The sequence below is a fragment of the Ixodes scapularis genome, unplaced genomic scaffold (genome assembly GCF_016920785.2).
Source record: "Ixodes scapularis isolate PalLabHiFi unplaced genomic scaffold, ASM1692078v2 PGA_scaffold2__306_contigs__length_199485367, whole genome shotgun sequence".
NCBI lineage: Eukaryota > Metazoa > Arthropoda > Arachnida > Ixodida > Ixodidae > Ixodes > Ixodes scapularis.
This window is the reverse complement of record NW_024609857.1, coordinates 170,721,974-170,741,522: the sequence shown is the minus strand read 5'-3', so window position 1 is coordinate 170,741,522 and position 19,549 is coordinate 170,721,974. Positions and strand designations below refer to the sequence as shown.

General features: G+C 46.9%; 1 protein-coding gene across 1 annotated transcript; it reads left to right on the top strand.

The window, feature by feature from the left end:
• Positions 1 to 18,315: 18,315 nt before the first annotated feature.
• On the top strand, positions 18,316 to 19,086 carry LOC121836409 (the record flags this gene model as incomplete). The annotated part of the gene is made up of 1 exon (XM_042291301.1): positions 18,316 to 19,086. A coding segment is annotated over exon 1 (771 nt), but the record flags the coding sequence as incomplete, so codon positions are not given.
• Between the last annotated feature and the right edge of the window lie 463 nt (positions 19,087 to 19,549).

The window sequence follows — 19,549 nt, the reverse complement described above, 5'->3', positions numbered from 1 at the left end:
TGCTCCCGGAGGAGTGCCGCCATGCCCTCTGACGCTGAAGAGCTGTCGTGGCCTTTTTGTAGTCTCGTGGGCGAGACAAGTTGTCGATGTCGGTCTGGCTTCTTTTTTCGAACACGAGTTTCCTGAAGATGTTTCCAGGCTCCTCGCTGGCTTGAAAATGGGCGTCGCTTGTCCATTTCAGTTGCAGCGGCGTCATGATGACTTGGCGTTCCGAAGAATCGCCCTGATGCGTCGGCGACCCCGTCAGTCAAGCCAAGGTGATCAAAAACTGCACGTAGAGCATGATAGGGTTAGCCATTGCTCCCGGAGGAGTGCCGCCATGCCCTCTGACGCTGAAGAGCTGTCGTGGCCTTTTTGTAGTCTTGTGGGCGAGACAAGTTGTCGATGTCGGTCTGGCTTCTTTGGCGAACACGAGTTTCCTGAAGATGTTTCCAGGCTCCTCGCTGGCTTGAAAATGGGCGTCGCTTGTCCATTTCAGTTGCAGCGGCGTCATGATGACTTGGCGTTCCGAAGAATCGCCCTGATGCGTCGGCGACCCCGTCAGTCCAGCCAAGGTGATCAAAAACTGCACGTAGAGCATGATAGGGTTAGCCATTGCTCCCGGAGGAGTGCCGCCATGCCCTCTCACCGGATATTTGTATTCTGTTCTGGAGAAGTAATGTGTTGTTATAGCTATCTATTTAAATAAAGTATTCAAAGGCATTATATTAAATGCTTCAAGTTTGTTGATGAGGTCTAAATGTTGAACCTGTGCACCATATGCAATATTGTTTGCTATGCTATATATTAGTTTATCCACGGTTCGTTATTTGTTCCTTCAGCTGGATCCATAAATCAAAATGCCATATCTCAGTATAGATTTTCCTAAGGCACAATAAATATTTTTCTTTACATGAGCACATGCTGAAGTACCAATGCGATATATAAATGATTAGACAGTTCTTAATCTTTTTTTAATGTAGTCAACGTGACATACCCAAATCGTGTGTTCATCGACATCTAGTCCAAGATATTTTGTGCTAGCCTTATATTTCAATTCAGGATGCTGCATCCCTTTTTTCCGGGAAGGAATAAAGAATGATTCAATAAAACACGTTTGTGGGGATTTCTAAAGCACAGTAGTTTTGTCTTTTTCTCTCCCGGCGGGTGACTCACCCGTAGGAGGATTTTGGGGTCATGTGACCGGCTCCGTGGCAAGAAACTACCTAGCGTTCCAGACGATCCCCTTGCCTGCTGTTTTCTTTAAGTCTCCATTAGCACGACATTTCCCAAAAATAACGTTACATGCCGTTCACCACACGAATGCGGTTCATTTGCCATACATTTCAAGCCTCTTACTTTTTTTTATTTTCGTGCAAAATAGGGCTTTAATATTTGAAACCAGGACGGACTTAACGGCAGTTATGTGGTTGGAACACTAGGTGCCTTTAATATGTTGTCCCCACGGAGCAAGTTATGTAACTTTAAAATCCCTCTTGCGGGTGGGTTAACCGCCGAGAGATACCAAAAGTGGTCAGCAAACCGCCCTGGGTACAACCATTGTCACACTTTGCGACGGAGAAATAAAATCTTTGATTAAAATTTATTACGCATTATCTAAAATAACTCAAATATCTTGCCTCTGAAATAAAATTTATGAAGCTTATTCAAAATAATACTGCGATTAACTGTGTCAAAGGTCTTTTTTATATATAAAAATATAACTATGGCAATAATATTGTCGTGGAGGGTTTCAGTAAGAGGCTGGGTCAGTAAAAATGCCGTGGAGGAAGTTGACCGCTTAGGCAGAAATCCGTGTTGATTATAGCAAACGATGCTGTGTTCGCAAAATAATTTTCTAGAAAACTATATTAAGTATATTTAAAGCAGATATTGGCCTGTAACTAGATGGTTCAACGCGATATTTATCCTTAAAAATAAGCACCACTTTAGCTACCTTACGTCTATAGCGATCCTCCTCAATGAATCATTAAAAAGATGCAAGAAATGAATACCTAATATATCCTTGTTATTCATAAATAACTTAATGACTTCATGAGAACCATGAATCTATTAGGTTGATACGTGTTGTAAGAATACAAAAATAGGCAGGTTGTCAGCTATAAGAACCAGCACACACACCGGCATTTCAAATACAAAGAGCATGACTAATTAATTAATGTACTTAAAGTACTATTAATGTGAGTAGATTCAGTTATAAGATTATGCACGTAAAAGGACTCCAAAAGTAGGGTACTGCTATTATGTGTATCACATATCGAAGAAATATTAAAGTATTTTACAACTACGATGTGACCGTTCTGACAATGAAATAGAAATTACTCAAAATTTTCGAGAAATAACGTCACAAACCAGCTTAGAGGGCGGTAGACTAGGACAATTATTAAACCACAAACAAGTTTTATAAAAAAAGGTATTTTATAATAATGTTACTAAGAGAGGCAGAAGATAAAAAAAACAAAAAAAAAAGAAAACAAGAAGAAAGTGAAAGCCGTTTACAACTCCCTGTAACGCCGAATTAGAGCGCAGCTCGTGAGGAGGAGTAGGGAAGGGTACTGAGGGGGGGGGGGGGGAAGGTGATGTGACCTCGGGAGGGGGGTTTAAGTGACCTCGGGGGGAGGGGGGGGGGGGGTCACGTGACACCCCCCCCCCCCCCCCCGAAGGTACCCGAGGTCCTCCCGAGGTCCTCCCGAAGGAACCCAAGGTCCTCCCGAGGTCGTCCCGCAGGAACCCGAACTCCTCCCGAGGTCCTCGGGGGAGGGGGGGAGGGGGGGTCGCGGTTACACCGAATGCGACGCCGACGCCGCTCAAGCCGGAAACGGGCGCCTAACAGCTGCGCTCTAGAGCACAATGCTCTCTTCTACAAAGATCTGCGTGCGCACAGGGGAGTACTTAGGGGTGATGGCGCCTACGGCAAGTATAGTTTTTTCGCGCCCTTGATGGTGATGATGATTTCACGAAAGTTCACGAAAGCAGACTGGCTGTGTTTCGGCACTATTCTGTTGTATCGTGTCAAAGTTGGAATACACATGGAAAGGAGGAACTAAACAAGCTAAGGTCCTGTCAAACCGCCTTAGCGCCCAGAACAAAGATTCCAACAGAACAGTGGCTTATCTTTGTTCTGTCCTTGTTATTTATGCCTTGGTATTTAGGATGTTTGCCCAACTAGCCAAACAGTTAATTTTAATTATAATCCTCGCCTGTCAATATTTTGTGTGAAAAGGACAAGAAAGGAAGATTTGAAAACTGCATTGATTCTAAATAATTGATTTAAACAGAAGACAAGAACAAAGTGGGCATGCAACAGTTTGATAAATCGCGAAGACGATTAGATAAAGTTTTAGATATATTATCAGCAGAAATGTGCTGTTTAGGATTTTGACATTTTATTTGTCAATTTTGATTAATCGCAAAACAAATATAAAGCAGATATTAATACATTCGCCCTCTTCCTTCTCTCCCTAAACTCAACAGGGCGAGATATCAAAATCTGTCTGAGCTTATACGGAAGCTCGCAAACACGAGAGTAGTAATTGCCACTTTCTGAACGATCCCTCAAGGTCATCTAATGACACTGCTGTGGTTAACAATATCTGAATGGCGATGTGAAATCAATAAAGTGAAGGAGTTCTCGATACCTCAAGGTCAATCTGCTTTGAGAGCCACAATCAGCAGTTTAAAGTTTTTTTATACAGATCATGTGCGTTGATGTCACAGCTATAGAACTCTCCAAAACTTTAATTTATCTTTTTCGGTCTGTCAATATTCGGGGGAAGCCAAAACTTTGTAAGGGAGTCAAACTTTTATCGATTTCTACATCTGAAGACGGCCGAGTACGGATGCTTTACACAGACGCCATATTACAGCCGCATTGTGTGCCTCCTGTCTTACCAACGTACCGAACTTAATGAAACGGGCTTTGAAGAGCTTCCACGAAGGCCAATGCTGGGGAGAAGGACACAGCAGAATATAAAACGGTAATGAGCTGACCAGCTATGGTAATATTAAAGTGAAGTAAACAGAATAAGAGAAAATAAAAACTGAAGGTCAGTAGTTGTGGCTCCTATGCACAGCTGTTGCAAAGCATCTATTCATTTCAAGGCCCTTTTTTAAAGCGGTATTAGAGCGGTAGCGTTATAGGGCCAACCAACTCTAGCAGATGCGTAAGCACAAAATGTGTAGGTTGGTCAGTCCGTAACCGCCGAACGATTTTGAAAACAACGGCAACCGGTGCCAGGAATCAAACCGCGGTCCCCGGCGTGGAAGTCGAGTACGCTACTGACTGAGCTACGGAACCAGCACGCAGAACTGGAGGCGCAGATGCAGGTAATGTTAGAAAGAGCGCGGAATGGAGGGAGGTGGAAAGGGCAAGAAAGAGAGGAGCAGAAACAGGTGGTGCAGAAAGAGCACGCGGAACGAGGAGTAGTGTGAAGTGTAGGAAAGCGCGCGTCCCCTTTCATGGGGACCAGAAAATTTAGTGCAAAGGCTTTGTATCGTGTTGTTGGTTAAGGGAAGCGCGCGCAGGGCCATTAATAGACAGTTTTGCGACGTAATCTGTTCGTATACAAAATCCTGCACTATGCACCACCCGAACTAAGTGCACCACCCACCCTATAAAGCTACCGTATTTAAATGTATTTTGCACAATGACCGAACATGTAACCAACTTTTTATTTCTTTGTTTGCCGTTAAGCCGCCCCTTCATCAACTGGCTTTCCAAGCTTTTTTTGTTTTTTGGTTTGGACGCTTTTTAACTTTGATGCCCCTCTTTTCGCAGAAACGAAGCCCTTCATCAACTGACTCGCTATATAGCGTTTATCTTTCATCAAAAAATATCGGTGCGCTTTTATATATGTCTGAGGTGGCATGTATAAGCGTTCATTTTTGTACCTTGCAGCCTTTTCTCAGCGTGATCTATGTGAATAAGTAGCTTGCTCCAAAAGCACAAAGTCGGGAACCCATAACTCAGCATCCGACTGTAAAACAGTCTTCCGTCACGTCTTGCCCGGCTGGTTTCATTTTTATTTTTCTTTGTACAACCTCAAATGTCATAGTATACGCACTGACGGATATTACCACTCCCGTCCTTGCACTCCTGTTCGGACTCTGACTTCACAAGATTGCGCAAGGCGTTTTTTAGTTTTGCCCACCGCTGCGCTGAGCGAGAAAAGAACGTAAAGTGCTTCAATGGTCTCGAAAAGCGGAACCACCATTTTTTTCTTTTTGCGTCCACGCTTACCAGGTTGAGGGAGTAATTGCCACAGTTTGCAAACAGCGCCGAATTGTTTTATATATATATATATACATATGTTATCTCGTTGACACAACTTTTCTCTCCAGCCATCACAGCAACATTGTCGTAGTTCTGGGACCGACAATCCTATATATCTATTTTGTCCTTCTGTAGGTATTTTGGATAACCTTTACGAAGCTTTGTGCATATTATTAATGAGGATAAAGAGGGACAGATCGTTCACGCGGACAGACTCTTCAAAGTCAACCTCCCAATATCAGACAGCCTTTGACATTTGTTCACAATTTGAACAAATGTCAACTCACACGCACTGCCTGTGTGTACAAACAGACAAAAACAAACCTAAACAACCGCATATATTTACGGAGAGGGGAGGTTGCGGTTGCTGCTTTTTGCAGCCCCGCCAGCAATGGTGTTGTCCGTCGCCTTTGATGACTATGCCCTTCTGCCGTTTTTGCGCTACATTTTGTACAAAGCTTATCAAATCAACGTAGCCGCGCAGCCACTGCATGGTGGCGCCAGCATAGACAAAAATGGCGGCTCTGTGGAACAGAGAATATTATGGTCTTGTATGAAAGTAGAAAACAGTGGAAAAAAGGTGGGAGCGCTCTTGGCGCTGGTTGTCGTCTAGCTTTGCCCCCTGCTTAATTTGACGACTGGGCGGCCGTTGTATTTCGTCAAAAGGAGAGCGCTCAGCAGATAACCGCTCGGGCAGAGGTTTGTGATTGCCGGTTCCCTTTGTCTGATCGCGATTACGCCGCACAATCAGCAATCCACAGAAGGCCACAGATCCCTGTGATACGAAGTACCGTAACAAATTCACGCAGCAGATTCCATATACCACGCGAATGAAATTGAAATTACCATGTCAGGCGGAAAGACGTACACCGCTTTGATGATCACGCGCACGAACATGCAGCTGTAACACGGACAGATTGAGGGGTTGCAGAAAGCGGGTTACACTCGAAACAGTCTGGTGGAGGTAGCGGAGAGCCTAATACAAAATTATCAAAGTCACAGGGGGGCAACCTTGTGAACGAGGACGGTGGTCACCTTGATACACATTACAGCCGCTGCCCATGTAGTAAACCCCCCTTTGGTTACACAAGCATGTGGGCTAGGCACTGATCTCTATTGTAATAGGCTGGATCGTGGACCGATGCCTCGGCAGTTGGGGCCGAGTCGGCGGCCACTGATTGACACCATAAAATGCATGGGACTCTATGGGGAAAACGAGAAAAAGTGTAATTTCCCCCGCTTCTAAGCTGTTTTCGGCACTGAAACGTTTTGGCTGCTTTTCGATAAGTCCGTCAAATAGCTTGGGTAGAAACATTAAAACTGACAGCCCTCGCAGTTCTTATAAACAAATATTTTGTGGTTTAGAGTGATTCCGCTGGGTGAAAAATGTAGTGCAGCTCAGTGAGGCGAGAGTCACCTTGAGTTATTGCGGAGTCGGTGGCGGTTTCGTTGAGTTGGGTTTAGCAGACGACAAGCTCGAAGGCTACGCGGAATTTGCTCACTCCCGGAAAGCCGCAATCGAGATGGAACTTTTTCGACATTCGACTTCTGGGCTTCCCCGAGGACGGTCTCATCGACGGCAAGTCCCTTTGTTTACTCCACTACGAGAGCAAGCTTGCCAGCTCAGCCGTAGGTGCTCCAATACGTTTGATATTTTTAATCGGCGTTTGAACGTTTGATAAATACCGATTCGATCTCAAAGCACCCGACATAAGGATCGCAACACACCATAAGACGCTCGCCTCCGAGCACAACGTATATGCTTCAATATTCTTACTTTTGTGCGTTGCTCCCATACACTTGCGTGTATTGCCTGTTGTCAAGCAATGGCCGCCCGTGGCGACACCGACGGGCTCCCGATCCGTGATCTAGCCTACTACAATAGAGATCAGTGGGGATAGGTATCCCGGTCGAATGTCGAAAAAGCTGTGACCTTCGAAAAGAAATAATCCACAAATTGCATTAGTGACATATCCGTATCCTTATCGGCGAATGAGTTCGCTTTCTTTGCAAAAGGGGCTACGCTAAATGTAGGAGTGACTATGTAGTTTTAAAATGAATTAAATTCTTCATTTCTGGCTTTGAAGCCAATGGCATACAAAAAGCTGCCAAAGGCAGCTTGACGGAGTCTGGTGCCCGTCTGGAGTTTAGCAGCAGGACAAACAGGACAAGTTTACCATGTGCTGAAAAAAAAAACACGCTAATAAAATAAACAGTATTTACCAAAAATACCAAAATCATACTACAAAAAAAAAAGGCTACAGAAGCGCGCATATACAAAAATATACACACAGTTTCTGTTTGTAATATTCAACAAAATTCAAAATACAACAGTTCCTATTGAAAGTGAGGTTAGAAAAAAAATATCGCGTAAACACCCCAGCCCGTTTTCGCAGTATACAAAAATACAACCTTTTTAACAAGAAGACATATACATTATACTATAAAACGCTCTCATAAAAAAAAGTATATTCATCTATACGCAACGTCTCACAGAATTATAGGAAGTGCATCAACAACAATTTCCGATGGTTAAGTAATGAGGGTAGACGATATGTGATTGACTGATAAGTATAATTAGCACGAGCTCGGGGTGTGATCTAGCTTTTCGAAAGGCGCGTGTTGATGCGATGAGGATGTTCAAAGAGCTTCGCCATCTCACACAAAAACAAAATATGGTCAGGAGATGAAAAGCAGAAAATATGCAGTAGTCTACAGTCATACATCTTTTCAACGGTAATTAATTTATATTAAGCAAATAGGAGATTTGTATGAGTCACATAGTGCTCATTTGCAATGTAACAAAACATTTTTTTTAAGCAACTGAAGCCTTTTGATATTCATTTAGGCAGTTTTCCCATAACAAAATGACAGTAATTGACGTGATATTGAAATAGTGAGTAAATGTAGGATTTAACATTAACTAGGAAAACGACATGATTTCAACCTCTTTAAAGAGCTTATGAGATAATCGACATTGTCATTCCACAAAACATGATAAGAAAAAACTATTCCTAGCGTTTTATGACTTTTCACTAATTCAATTTGTGTAGAACCTGTTGTAATGTTATTGTCGGTAGCGATAGCCTTGCTTCTCGGTCGAAAACAATAGATTTTGCTTTCTAAAAGTTGACTTTAAGGCCCTTGTTGATGGATAATGTGAGAAACTGGCTAAGGACGTTGTTCGCGTCGGCTATTAATTTTTCAGCTTTGGTTTCATCAAGAAATAGGTTTGTATCGTCACCATATATTATCTATATTATTTATTTATTCATGGGGACGATGTTAATAACATATAGATATGAAATAAAATTGACCGAACAATACAACCCTGGGGAACACCACATCGTAACGTAACCCACAACGCATTGCGTACGTTGGTGAAGATAAGAGTTGTGGGAGCCGAGGGTGAAAGACGAGGCAGAGGCCACCTGACAGGCGGTCGGCGGAGAAGACACGAGCTGGCGCGAGACAGTGCGAGCTGAGCGAGGCTGAAGCTAGGCAGGAACGTTGGAGCCGGGCTGCCTGGCCTGGCCCATGGCGAACCCCGGAGTGGTCCACGAGCGAGGTCTGGAGCAAGACCGGTGGAAACGGTGAGCCCTGGCCATATGACCTGGGCTACGACCATCCCGGGGTGGTTCCGCAGCGAGACTCTGGCATTGATTGCCCGGGACAGCCAGCCTACGCAGCGCTGGCATTGGAAAGGCGATCCGCAGGCCTGGACACGGACTCCAACTGTCAGCTCTGATCGACGGGCGACAACGAGGTCGGCGTGCCTGGACTGCCGGTTCTCGACGACGGGCAACCGAGAGGTACAGTAAACCCATTCGCTGTCTTCTCGTTGCTGTGTGTCACTCCCTGGGGTACGAGCGGAGCGCATACCGATCGGGCGGCGATTATTAGTAGAGGCATCTCCGTAAAGAACCCCATAGAGTGTAAAAAGGTATGATCCCCTCTTGGCACTATGATAAACTATACTGTAGCAGTATAGGTTATAGTAAAAAAAAATGTTGTGGTTGATGAAATTAAATGCCTCATGATTCAGCTATAAATATGCCAAGGGTAATGATTCAGCTATCAATATGCCAAGGGTAAACAATCGATTTTCTGTTTTTCAAAATAATTTCCTTTTGTTGAATTAGCGCAGACTCTGTAGACTTTCCTTTACAGAAACAAAATCGACAATTTGTTATTGCAGAATGCCTTTAAAAAAGAGTTTAGGCACTTTAAAATAATGGTAATATATACTTTAAAAAATATTTCAGGTATGGAGATAAGCCTATAGTTTGTCAGTAAATCTCTACCTCCTCCTTTAAACATCACAAACACTTTAGCTAATTTCATTTCACGGGGAAATGTTCCTCATGATAGAGCAAGGTTTAAAATGTGTTACAGGCAAGGTGCGATGTTATTAGGAACAAATTTCACAGGCCTCACTTGTAAGTCATCTGTGTCGCAACTTCTAATGTTGCTAAGAAACGCCAATGCGTAATGTACTTCGTGTTCATGAGTCGGCTTTAGAAAAGTGCATGTGTACTGTATGTTCAATAAATAGGACAGCATTGAATTATGTGTTGGTGGGTTTAAAAACGTCCCCGAAGCATTTGTGCTATCAACAAAAAATTCGCCTACATCAATACGCTGTCCACAGCGGGGTAAAAGTTCATTTATAAATTTTCAAACTATTTCTGTTTTTATTTTTACAATTTTCGTTAAAGAGCTGCGTATAATACTCTTGCTTAGCCTTTCGTAACTCATATGTCAGGAGGTTCCGATGTTGCTTGAAGATGACCAGTTTATCGGGATTTCTCGTCGACAAAAAATGAAAGCCGTTTACAACTCCCTGTAGCGCAGCTCTTGAGGAGGAGGGGGGGAGGATACGGAGTGGAGGGTATGCCCCTCCTCCTTCTCTTCCCCTTTGAATCTAGCGGAAAATTTTTGCTACATTTGCCGCTAAATTCAGTGAAAATATTTCCCACTATATTTAGCGGGAAACGTTTTCTGCTAAATATAGCAAAAAAAAAAAAAAGAATTCCTTGCTAAATTTACTGGGGAAATTTTTCCACTAAATTTAGTGGGGAAGTTTTCCCGCTAAATTTATTTTTCCGCTAGAATATTTTGCACCAGATTTAGCGGGGAATTTTTTTCGCTAAATTTAGCGGGGAAAATCGCTTGCTAAATCTAGCTATTTTTCCACTAAATTTAGTGGAAAATTGTTTCCGCTAAATTTAGCGGAAATTTTTCCTCCTTCTCCTCCTCCCTCGTAACGTCACTCGCGACCCTCGTGACGTCCCTCGTTACCCTCGTGACGTCCCACGTGACGTCACATGTGCAGCCATTATGGGAAACGTCCTATAATGCAACGCGCGGTTACGCCCACAGCGACGGCGACGCCGCGCAAGCCGGAAACGAGCGCCTCAGAACTGAGGTGTTATCCAGGGCTTCCGAATATTTTTAGTTACTGTTTTTGTTTCCCGGGGGAAATTCGAGCTGTAAGCTTTGCTAAAGACGTCAATAAACGTGTCGTACGCCTCATCTACACATATTTTAGAATAAACTGGGTCCCAGTCAGTGCGGGAGATTTGTGTCCTGAACGTTTCTAAATTACTCTTGGATATGCTCTGAAAGACAAATGAAATTTTATCGGAGCTTTTTTATCGGTGCTAGACCCACAGGATATATATATATATATATACACAACGGGCATGGTGGCGGGAGGCCGAAGGCGTGGGTATAACTGAGAAGAAAAAAACCCTTAATAAAAACAGCAAGAACGGACGATTTAATTTTGGACGTTTCGGCCGGAGTCCGGCCTTCCTAACGAAGGCCGGACTGCGGCCGAAACGTCGAAGATTAAATCGTCCGTTGTTGCTGTTTTCACTAGGGTTTTTTTCTTCTGAGTTATATATATATATATATATATATATATATATATTGTTAGGACGAAAGAAGAAGCTGCATCTCAACCGGTGCCCGCAGACCTCGTGCAGCGCCAGAAGCTCGTGCTGTGCTCGGCGATTGCTCGAACCGTTATATTGGTGACACCACTGTAATCGCTCCTCGCTCATTGTATAAACCCCATCTATTCATCAACAGTCTTCCAGGTTGGTGGAGGTCAGCGACACCCTACCTCTCGCACTTCCCGCCAAGAACTGGCGCACCGCAGAGGTCGTACCGCCCGACAACCCAACATGCCTGACGACGAGGGCAACGGAAGCCGGCCCCGTGCACCCACCGTAACCATCAAACACCGCCAGCGGGACCCTGAGTTATTCACTGGAAACGCCGAATCAGACGTCGAAGACTGGCTTAAAAGCTACGAACGGGTGAGCCAGCACAACGGATGGGACGATTCCTTTAAGTTGGCCAATGTCGTATTTTTTCTAAAGGATACCGCCCTTCGATGGTACGATAACCACGAAGAGGGAATAAATTCCTGGGACGGATTCAAGACATCTTTCGCTGACGCTTTTGGCCAGCCGGAACATCGCAAACAAAGGGCACAAGACCAATTGCTGCACCGGTACCAATCGACAACCGAGTCATCCACAGCCTACATTGAGGATGTTCTTCGACTGTGCCACCGAGTGGATCCCCGGATGAGTGAAAATGACAAGATCCGTCACCTTTTCAAGGGCCTATCACAAGAACTTTTTTCCATCGTCGCCCCGAGATCTCCAAATACAGTGGCCGATCTCGTGTCAGAATGTCGAAAGTACGAGGAATTAGACAACGCGCGAATCCTTAAAAGACCTTTTGAGCGCCTCCCTGAGGTGTCTTCAGGAGTACACGCCGACACCAGTCTGTCGAGCTTGATACGGACCATCATCCGTGAAGAGCTGCGTTTCTTTCTGGGCCAGCAGCGCCCAACGCCGCCCGTTTTGCAACCACCCGGTCAAACTCATGACATCGCGTCCACTGTCCGCGACGAACTCCGCGCTGTTCTTGAGCCCCTGGGCAAAACTCCATCTGTCTATGTACCAGCAGCACCTCCCCCCACACCGTTATGCGCCTACCAAGCATTTACAGCCCCACCCACTGCAACACCCTGGCAGGCCCAACAGACGCGTCGCCGAGCGGATATCTGGAGAACCGACGATAACCGGCCAGTATGCTTTTACTGCCACACTCCTGGCCATATCCTCCGGTATTGCCGACGCCGCATGGGAGACACTAACCGCTCCCCTCCTCGGAATCAATACCAGGGTAACAACGGAGACAACAGTTACTCCTACAATACCTACCACAGTGATAACCTCGGTTCCCGGCCTTTCGCAACACCCTACGGTCTCCCTTCCTCCAACATTAACGCCGGACGAGCCCCTTACGACCGCCGCTCTCCAAGCCCTGTCACGCCAGCTGAAGCCCGTCGTCGTCGTTCACCCTCGCCTTATCCTGCTCGTCGCCGTTCCATTTCGCCCTTCAATGACAACGCAGTGGCTTCCACCTCCCACCAGTCAAACTGAACACCGCAGCCTGCATCGACAATGGAGGTCAGGCTGCACCTGCACAATTTGTGGCAAATCCTCCGTTTGTAGGACCGACTAACATAACTGTGGAAATTGGACGGCAAACATTTCATGCTCTTATAGACACTGGCGCAGCCAAATCGTGTATTCCTGAACGCCTCCGACGACACTTGCGCAAAGTACTCACGCCCCCCTCCAGTGGACACTTGTTACGTATGGGTAATGGTGAATTGGTCCAGCCGCTCGGATACTGTTCCGCGTCAGTGAAGGTAGGCCGCAGTCGATATGTTATCCTGTTCACTGTACTCACAAGTTGCATCGCGGACGTCATCCTTGGATGGGATTTCTTATCTTCAACAGCCGCTTTCATTGATTGTGCGAATCGTGAAATTCATCTCAGCCCTTCAGAAGACGGTAATGAACATTTTGAAGCACCACTAGCCGCTCTTCACATTGAACATGATTTACTCCTACCGCCCCAGTCGGCAGCCGTTGCAACTCTCGTCGTCGCCAACCCAGTCGCAAGTACTGTCGCTCTCATCGAACCTCTCCACACCTGTCTAGAGAAAAAAGGAATTGTGATTCCTTATTCTCTCGCCACCATTGCCGACGATAAGTGCTACATATGGATAACCAACACTTCAACCCATCCTCAAATCCTCCCCCGAAGAACGCGCATTGCCACCCTCCAAGCGCATATTGAACACAGCTTGGCTGCACTTTCCACGACTGCCGCTCATACCAGACCGATTGCGGAAAATAACGTCACCGAAAAACTGGAGAGGATGATCGCCTCAACCGTCGTCCAAGCCGAACGTCTCAAATTGCGCACTCTTCTTGCATCTTATAGCAGTGTCTTTGATTTCACTGACCAGGTATTAACCCGTACCACACTTGTGGAGCATCATATTGACACCGGTGACTCCCCGCCCCTCAGGAGCAGACCATACCGAACATCCGCTGCAGAACGAAGATTGATACAAAATCACATTACTGACATGCTGGACAAAGGTGTGATCGAGCCTTCCTCCAGTCCCTGGTCGTCGCCCGTCGTTCTAGTAAAAAAGAAGGATGGTACCTGGCGCTTTTGTGTCGACTATCGCCGCCTTAACAAAGTGACTCGAAAAGACGTATACCCACTTCCCCGGATAGATGATACGCTTGATACGCTACAAGGCTCGTCATACTTTTCATCCATGGACCTCCGAAGTGGCTATTGGCAAGTTCCAGTTACTTCGGCTGATAGACCTAAAACAGCATTCATAACACCTGAAGGCCTTTACCACTTCAACGTTATGCCTTTCGGACTCTGTAATGCGCCTGCGACATTCGAGCGCATGATGGACGTTCTCCTTCGTGGCCTCTCTTGGAACATCTGCCTTTGTTACCTGGACGATATTGTTGTCTTTTCTTCAAACTTCGACGACCACCTATCTCGTCTCCGCACGGTCCTTGACTGCATTCGTGCTGCTGGGTTACAATTGAACTCAAAAAAATGTATTTTTGCCGCCAAGAAAATCAAAGTGCTCGGTCACCTGGTCAGCGCAGATGGAATACGCCCAGACCCAGACAAAACACGAGCTGTGTCCGACTTCCCGGTCCCACAAAATGTCAAGGACTTGAGAACATTTCTGGGCTTATGCACGTACTTCAGAAAATTTATTTCCGGATTTTCTCATATCGCGGAGCCGCTCAATCAACTGCTACGCAGAGACGCATCTTTTAAATGGGGCCCACACCAGGAAACATCATTTGAAACACTCAAGACGGCATTAACGTCGGCTCCAGTCTTGGGCCACTTCGTCGAAGGTGCCGACACCGAGATACGCACCGATGCCAGTGGCCACGGTATAGGCGCCGTTCTCGCTCAAAGCCACAATGGCCAGCAACGTGTCATTGCCTATGCTAGCCGAACACTTAACAAAAGCGAACGCAACTTTTCGACTACTGAAAAAGAATGCTTAGCCGTCATCTGGGCTGTCTCCAAATTTCGTCCCTATTTGTATGGATCCCCATTTCGTATCGTGACTGATCACCACGCGCTTTGCTGGTTGGCTAGCCTCAAGGACCCCTCGGGACGTCTAGGTCGTTGGTCCTTAAAGCTTCAAGACTACCTTTTCACAGTCGTCTACAAATCAGGGAAACGACACCTCGACGCTGACGGATTATCTCGATGTCCTCTTGCTGACGATACAACCATTTCTCTCCAGACACAAACCTCACATGCTACAGCAACTCTCGATAACATCGACATGGCTTCAGCGCAACTGTCTGACGATTCCTTGAAACCGCTGATTCATTACTTACAAGGCGTCGCAACATCCTGCACTCAACGCACTAAACGACGCGCCCGTCTCTTTACTATTCAGAATAATGTCCTTTATAGACGCAACTACGAGCCCCAAGGACGACAATGGCTTCTTGTGGTTCCGCGACAATTACAGAAACAAATTATTCAAGCGAATCACGACGACCCTACAGCCGGTCACCTCGGCTTTGCTAAAACGTATTTCAGAATACGCTGTAGATTCTTCTGGACTGGCATGCACCGTACCATAAATAAGTATGTTCGCGCATGCCATTCATGCCAGACCAAGAAAAGACCCACAACAGCACTTCCTGGGCCTCTCCGACCCCTTTCTCCACCGAACCACCCATTCGAGCGCATTGGAATTGACTTTCTGGGACCCTTTCCCCAGTCACAAGCCCAAAACCGATGGATCATCGTAGCTGTCGACTACTTAACACGCTACGCCGAAACCAAAGCGCTCCCGACCGCCACGGCCCTTCATGCAGCCGATTTCTTTCTTCATTCCATCCTTCTTCGACACGGCGCCCCTCAGTCCATCATCACAGACCGTGGAACGCCTTTTGTTGCAAACCTCCTCCATGAGGTTTGCCGCCTTGCAAACACTATTCATCACATCACGACCGCCTACCATCCCCAAACGAATGGCTTGGCAGAGCGATTTAATCATACTCTAGCCGATATGATGTCCATGTACATTACTGACGATCAGGACAACTGGGATTTTATTTTGCCCTACGTTACATACGCGTATAACACCAGCCGTCAAGCCACTACTGGTTACTCCCCTTATTATCTCCTATATGCTCGCGAGCCGTTATCTACCATTGACACATTGTTGCCATATATAGAAGATTCTTCTCTCGACAACTACGCCCAAGACGTTCTCTACCGTGCTGAAGAAGTCAGGCAGCTCTCACGTATTCGCACGCTTGCATCACAACAACAACAAATCATTCGTCACGCCGAGCACCACCCTCCAGTTTCATACAATATCGGTGCAGAGGTTCTTGTTTGGACACCGTCTCGCCAGCCCGGAAAATGTGAAAAGCTCCAAAAACAATTCCGAGGCCCTTTCCGTATTTCTCGCCAGCTGTCACCTACGAACTACGAAGTAACTGCGGTACTTCCGCCACGAGACAACCGCACAAAATCTACTGATATCGTCCACATCGCCCGCCTCAAACCCTACCACCGTCAAGCTCCCTAACCACAAGGGCCGGTGGACCGGCCCTCTTTGCAAGGGGAGGCACCTGTTAGGACGAAAGAAGAAGCTGCATCTCAACCGGTGCCCGCAGACCTCGTGCAGCGCCAGAAGCTCGTGCTGTGCTCGGCGATTGCTCGAACCGTTATATTGGTGACACCACTGTAATCGCTCCTCGCTCATTGTATAAACCCCATCTATTCATCAACAGTCTTCCAATATATATATATATATATATATATATATATATATATATATATATTGTTAGGAAAGACGACGATGTGGCGCGAGTGGCGCGCTCAAGTGTCGGCCGCAGAGTGCCCGCGCGATTCGATTCAGACTGACTTCGCCTGGCTGCGCTGCGGCACTGACCGTCATCTACAATCCTCCGATCATCTGATTAAACCTGCACATCATTGCCTCACAGGTTGGTGGAGGTGCTATCTTTCTTCCGCCTCTTGTCTAACCGTTAATTATCAATTCTGGAGCTACGCAGCAGACGACCTGCGCAGGTCAATATGCCAGAAGAAGCGGGCAACGCTAACCGTCCCACGAACACTACAGCGCCCGTGGTCAAACATCGACAGCGCGACCCCCAGATCTTCGACGGATCTCCGGACGCCGACGTCGACGATTGGTTAAAGAACTATGAACGGGTCAGCCACTACAACTTTAAGCTCGCGAATGTTTTTTTTTTTCTAAAAGACACAGCACTTCGCTGGTTCGACAATCACGAAGAAACCATCAATTCCTGGGAAGGCTTCAAAACAGCATTCGCCGATGTGTTTGGCAAACCCCAGCACCGGAAGCAGCAAGCGCGCGACCAACTATTGCGCCGCTATCAAAGACCCACAGAAACATCAACAGCGTACATTGAGGACGTCCTCCGTTTGTGCCGCCGAGTTGATGCTGAAATGGCCGAAGACGAGAAAATTCGCCACCTCCTCAAGGGCATTTCGCAAGAGCTCTTCTCCGTCGTGGCTCCGAAAGCACCTGCTACAACAGAGCGCTTGATAGCGGAATGCCGACAGTACGAAGAGCTCGATAGCGCACGGATCTCCAAAAAACCATTCGAGCGACTCCCTGAAGTGTACCAGGTAACAACTCCCGACACAAACCTTGCTTCGCTTATCCGCACCATAATACGCGAGGAGCTTCGTACCTCCGTCGCACAGCTACAACCGTCTAGTGACGAACACCAAACAAATACTGACGTACATGGCATAAAGGACGCAATTCAAAGTGAACTGCGCGCTGCTCTGGGGCACGTCACGCCAGCAGCATCTCCTTACGCACCAGCAGCACCCGTCCCAACTTCGATCTGCGCTTATCAGTCCATCCCTGCCACGTATGCCGCACCAACCCCTCCATGGACACAACCACAACCAAGGACCAACATCTGGCGAACGCCAGATCAGCGACCTGTATGTTATTATTGTCACACACCAGGACACATCCTCCGATATTGTCGCCGTCGACTTAACAACACGGCTCGCACCTCGCCGACCAGCCGTGTATACTCCACAGACTATACTGACTACCATGCTACTCATCGCACTCCGCCCATCGACGAATTTTCTTCACGTTCCCACACGTCCACTGCCCCCGGTCACGAACAATTTCCAGACAGTCGCCGTCCCTCTCACAGCCCCGAACGTTCCCCACCGCCACGACGTGGCCGCCCATCATCGCCGTACCCGCCACGACGCCGTTCTGTATCACCCTTCACCACCGACGCTCCCCGACCTTCCCAACAGTCAAACTAGATAAAGCGGTCTGCAGCTACGTTGGAGGTCAGGCTGCACACTCACCACTATCCGCAAATCCTCCTTATTTAGGATCAACATCAATTGTACTCAAAATTAGAAATCACAACTTCACCGCCTTAGTCGATACAGGAGCCGCGAAGTCTTGCATTCCTGAACACATCCGCCGTCGTCTGCACGCAGTACTTACTCCGCCGTTGCAAGGACACTTGATGCGCATGGGCAATGGCGACTTGGTTCCCCCCCTCGGATACTGCACGCTTACAATCCAGATTGGTAACAACCGTTACGTTGTTATGTTCATAGTGCTTCCTACCTGCATCGCCGATATCATCCTGGAATGGGACTTTCTGTCTTCAACAGAAGCATTCATTGACTGTGCCAGCCGTGAACTGCATCTCAACTCTTCTGATACTGCCGAGGTTGCTGCTGATGGTTCGCTCGTCACCCTGGTAGCCGACACTGACATACTGCTGCCTCCGTACCCTGCCGCTGTCGCCACACTCGTACGGACCCTACCCACCGCAGCAACTTCTGGTCTCATTGAACCCATCTCTACGCAGCTCGTGACCAAGGGCATAATCATTCCCTATTCGCTTGCTACACTCACGAGTGGAAAATTTCAGTTATGGGTAACCAACTGTTCTTCCGAAGCCCAAATCGTTCCTTCCGGAAGTCGCGTCGCTACAATGCACTCAACAGTGCATCACCAATTTGCCAGTCTCCTCCCCACCACTTCAGACGCGCTCCCTACACCACCTGATTTCAGCAAGCACGTGGAAAAAATGATCGACCCCCGCCTACCACTGACCCAACGACATATATTAGCCCGTCTTCTTGCAGACTACGAAACCCTTTTTGACATTAACCCCGGAAAGTTGCCGCAAACTACGCTTATAGAGCACCGAATTGATACTGGCGATTCATCACCCGTTCGAAGCCGACCGTACAGAGTTTCCCCAGCCGAATGCCGAGTAATTCAGACACACATAGATGATATGCTCCAAAAGAAAGTAATCGAACCACCTTCTAGTCCATGGTCTTCACCCGTTGTTCTTGTTAAGAAGAAAGACGGCTCTTGGCGTTTCTGCATTGATTACCGCAAACTAAACAAAGTCACAAAAAAGGATGTTTATCCACTGCCCAGAATTGACGACACTCTTGATACGCTCCAAGGGTCCTCATATTTCTCTTCCATGGACCTCCGAAGTGGTTACTGGCAAATTCCTGTCGCCAGTCACGACAAGCCCAAAACCGCATTCACTACTTCAACTGGCCTGTATCACTTTAATGTGATGCCATTTGGACTTTCCAACGCTCCAGCCACCTTTGAGCGTATGATGGACTCTCTACTACGCGGCCTTACGTGGAACATCTGTCTGTGCTACCTCGACGACGTCGTCGTGTTCGCCCCGACTTTCGACGAGCACCTACACCGGCTGCGTACGGTCCTGCAGTGTTTCCGAGCCGCCGGTCTACAACTTAATTCCAAGAAATGTACGTTTGCCGCTCCACAAATCAAAGTACTGG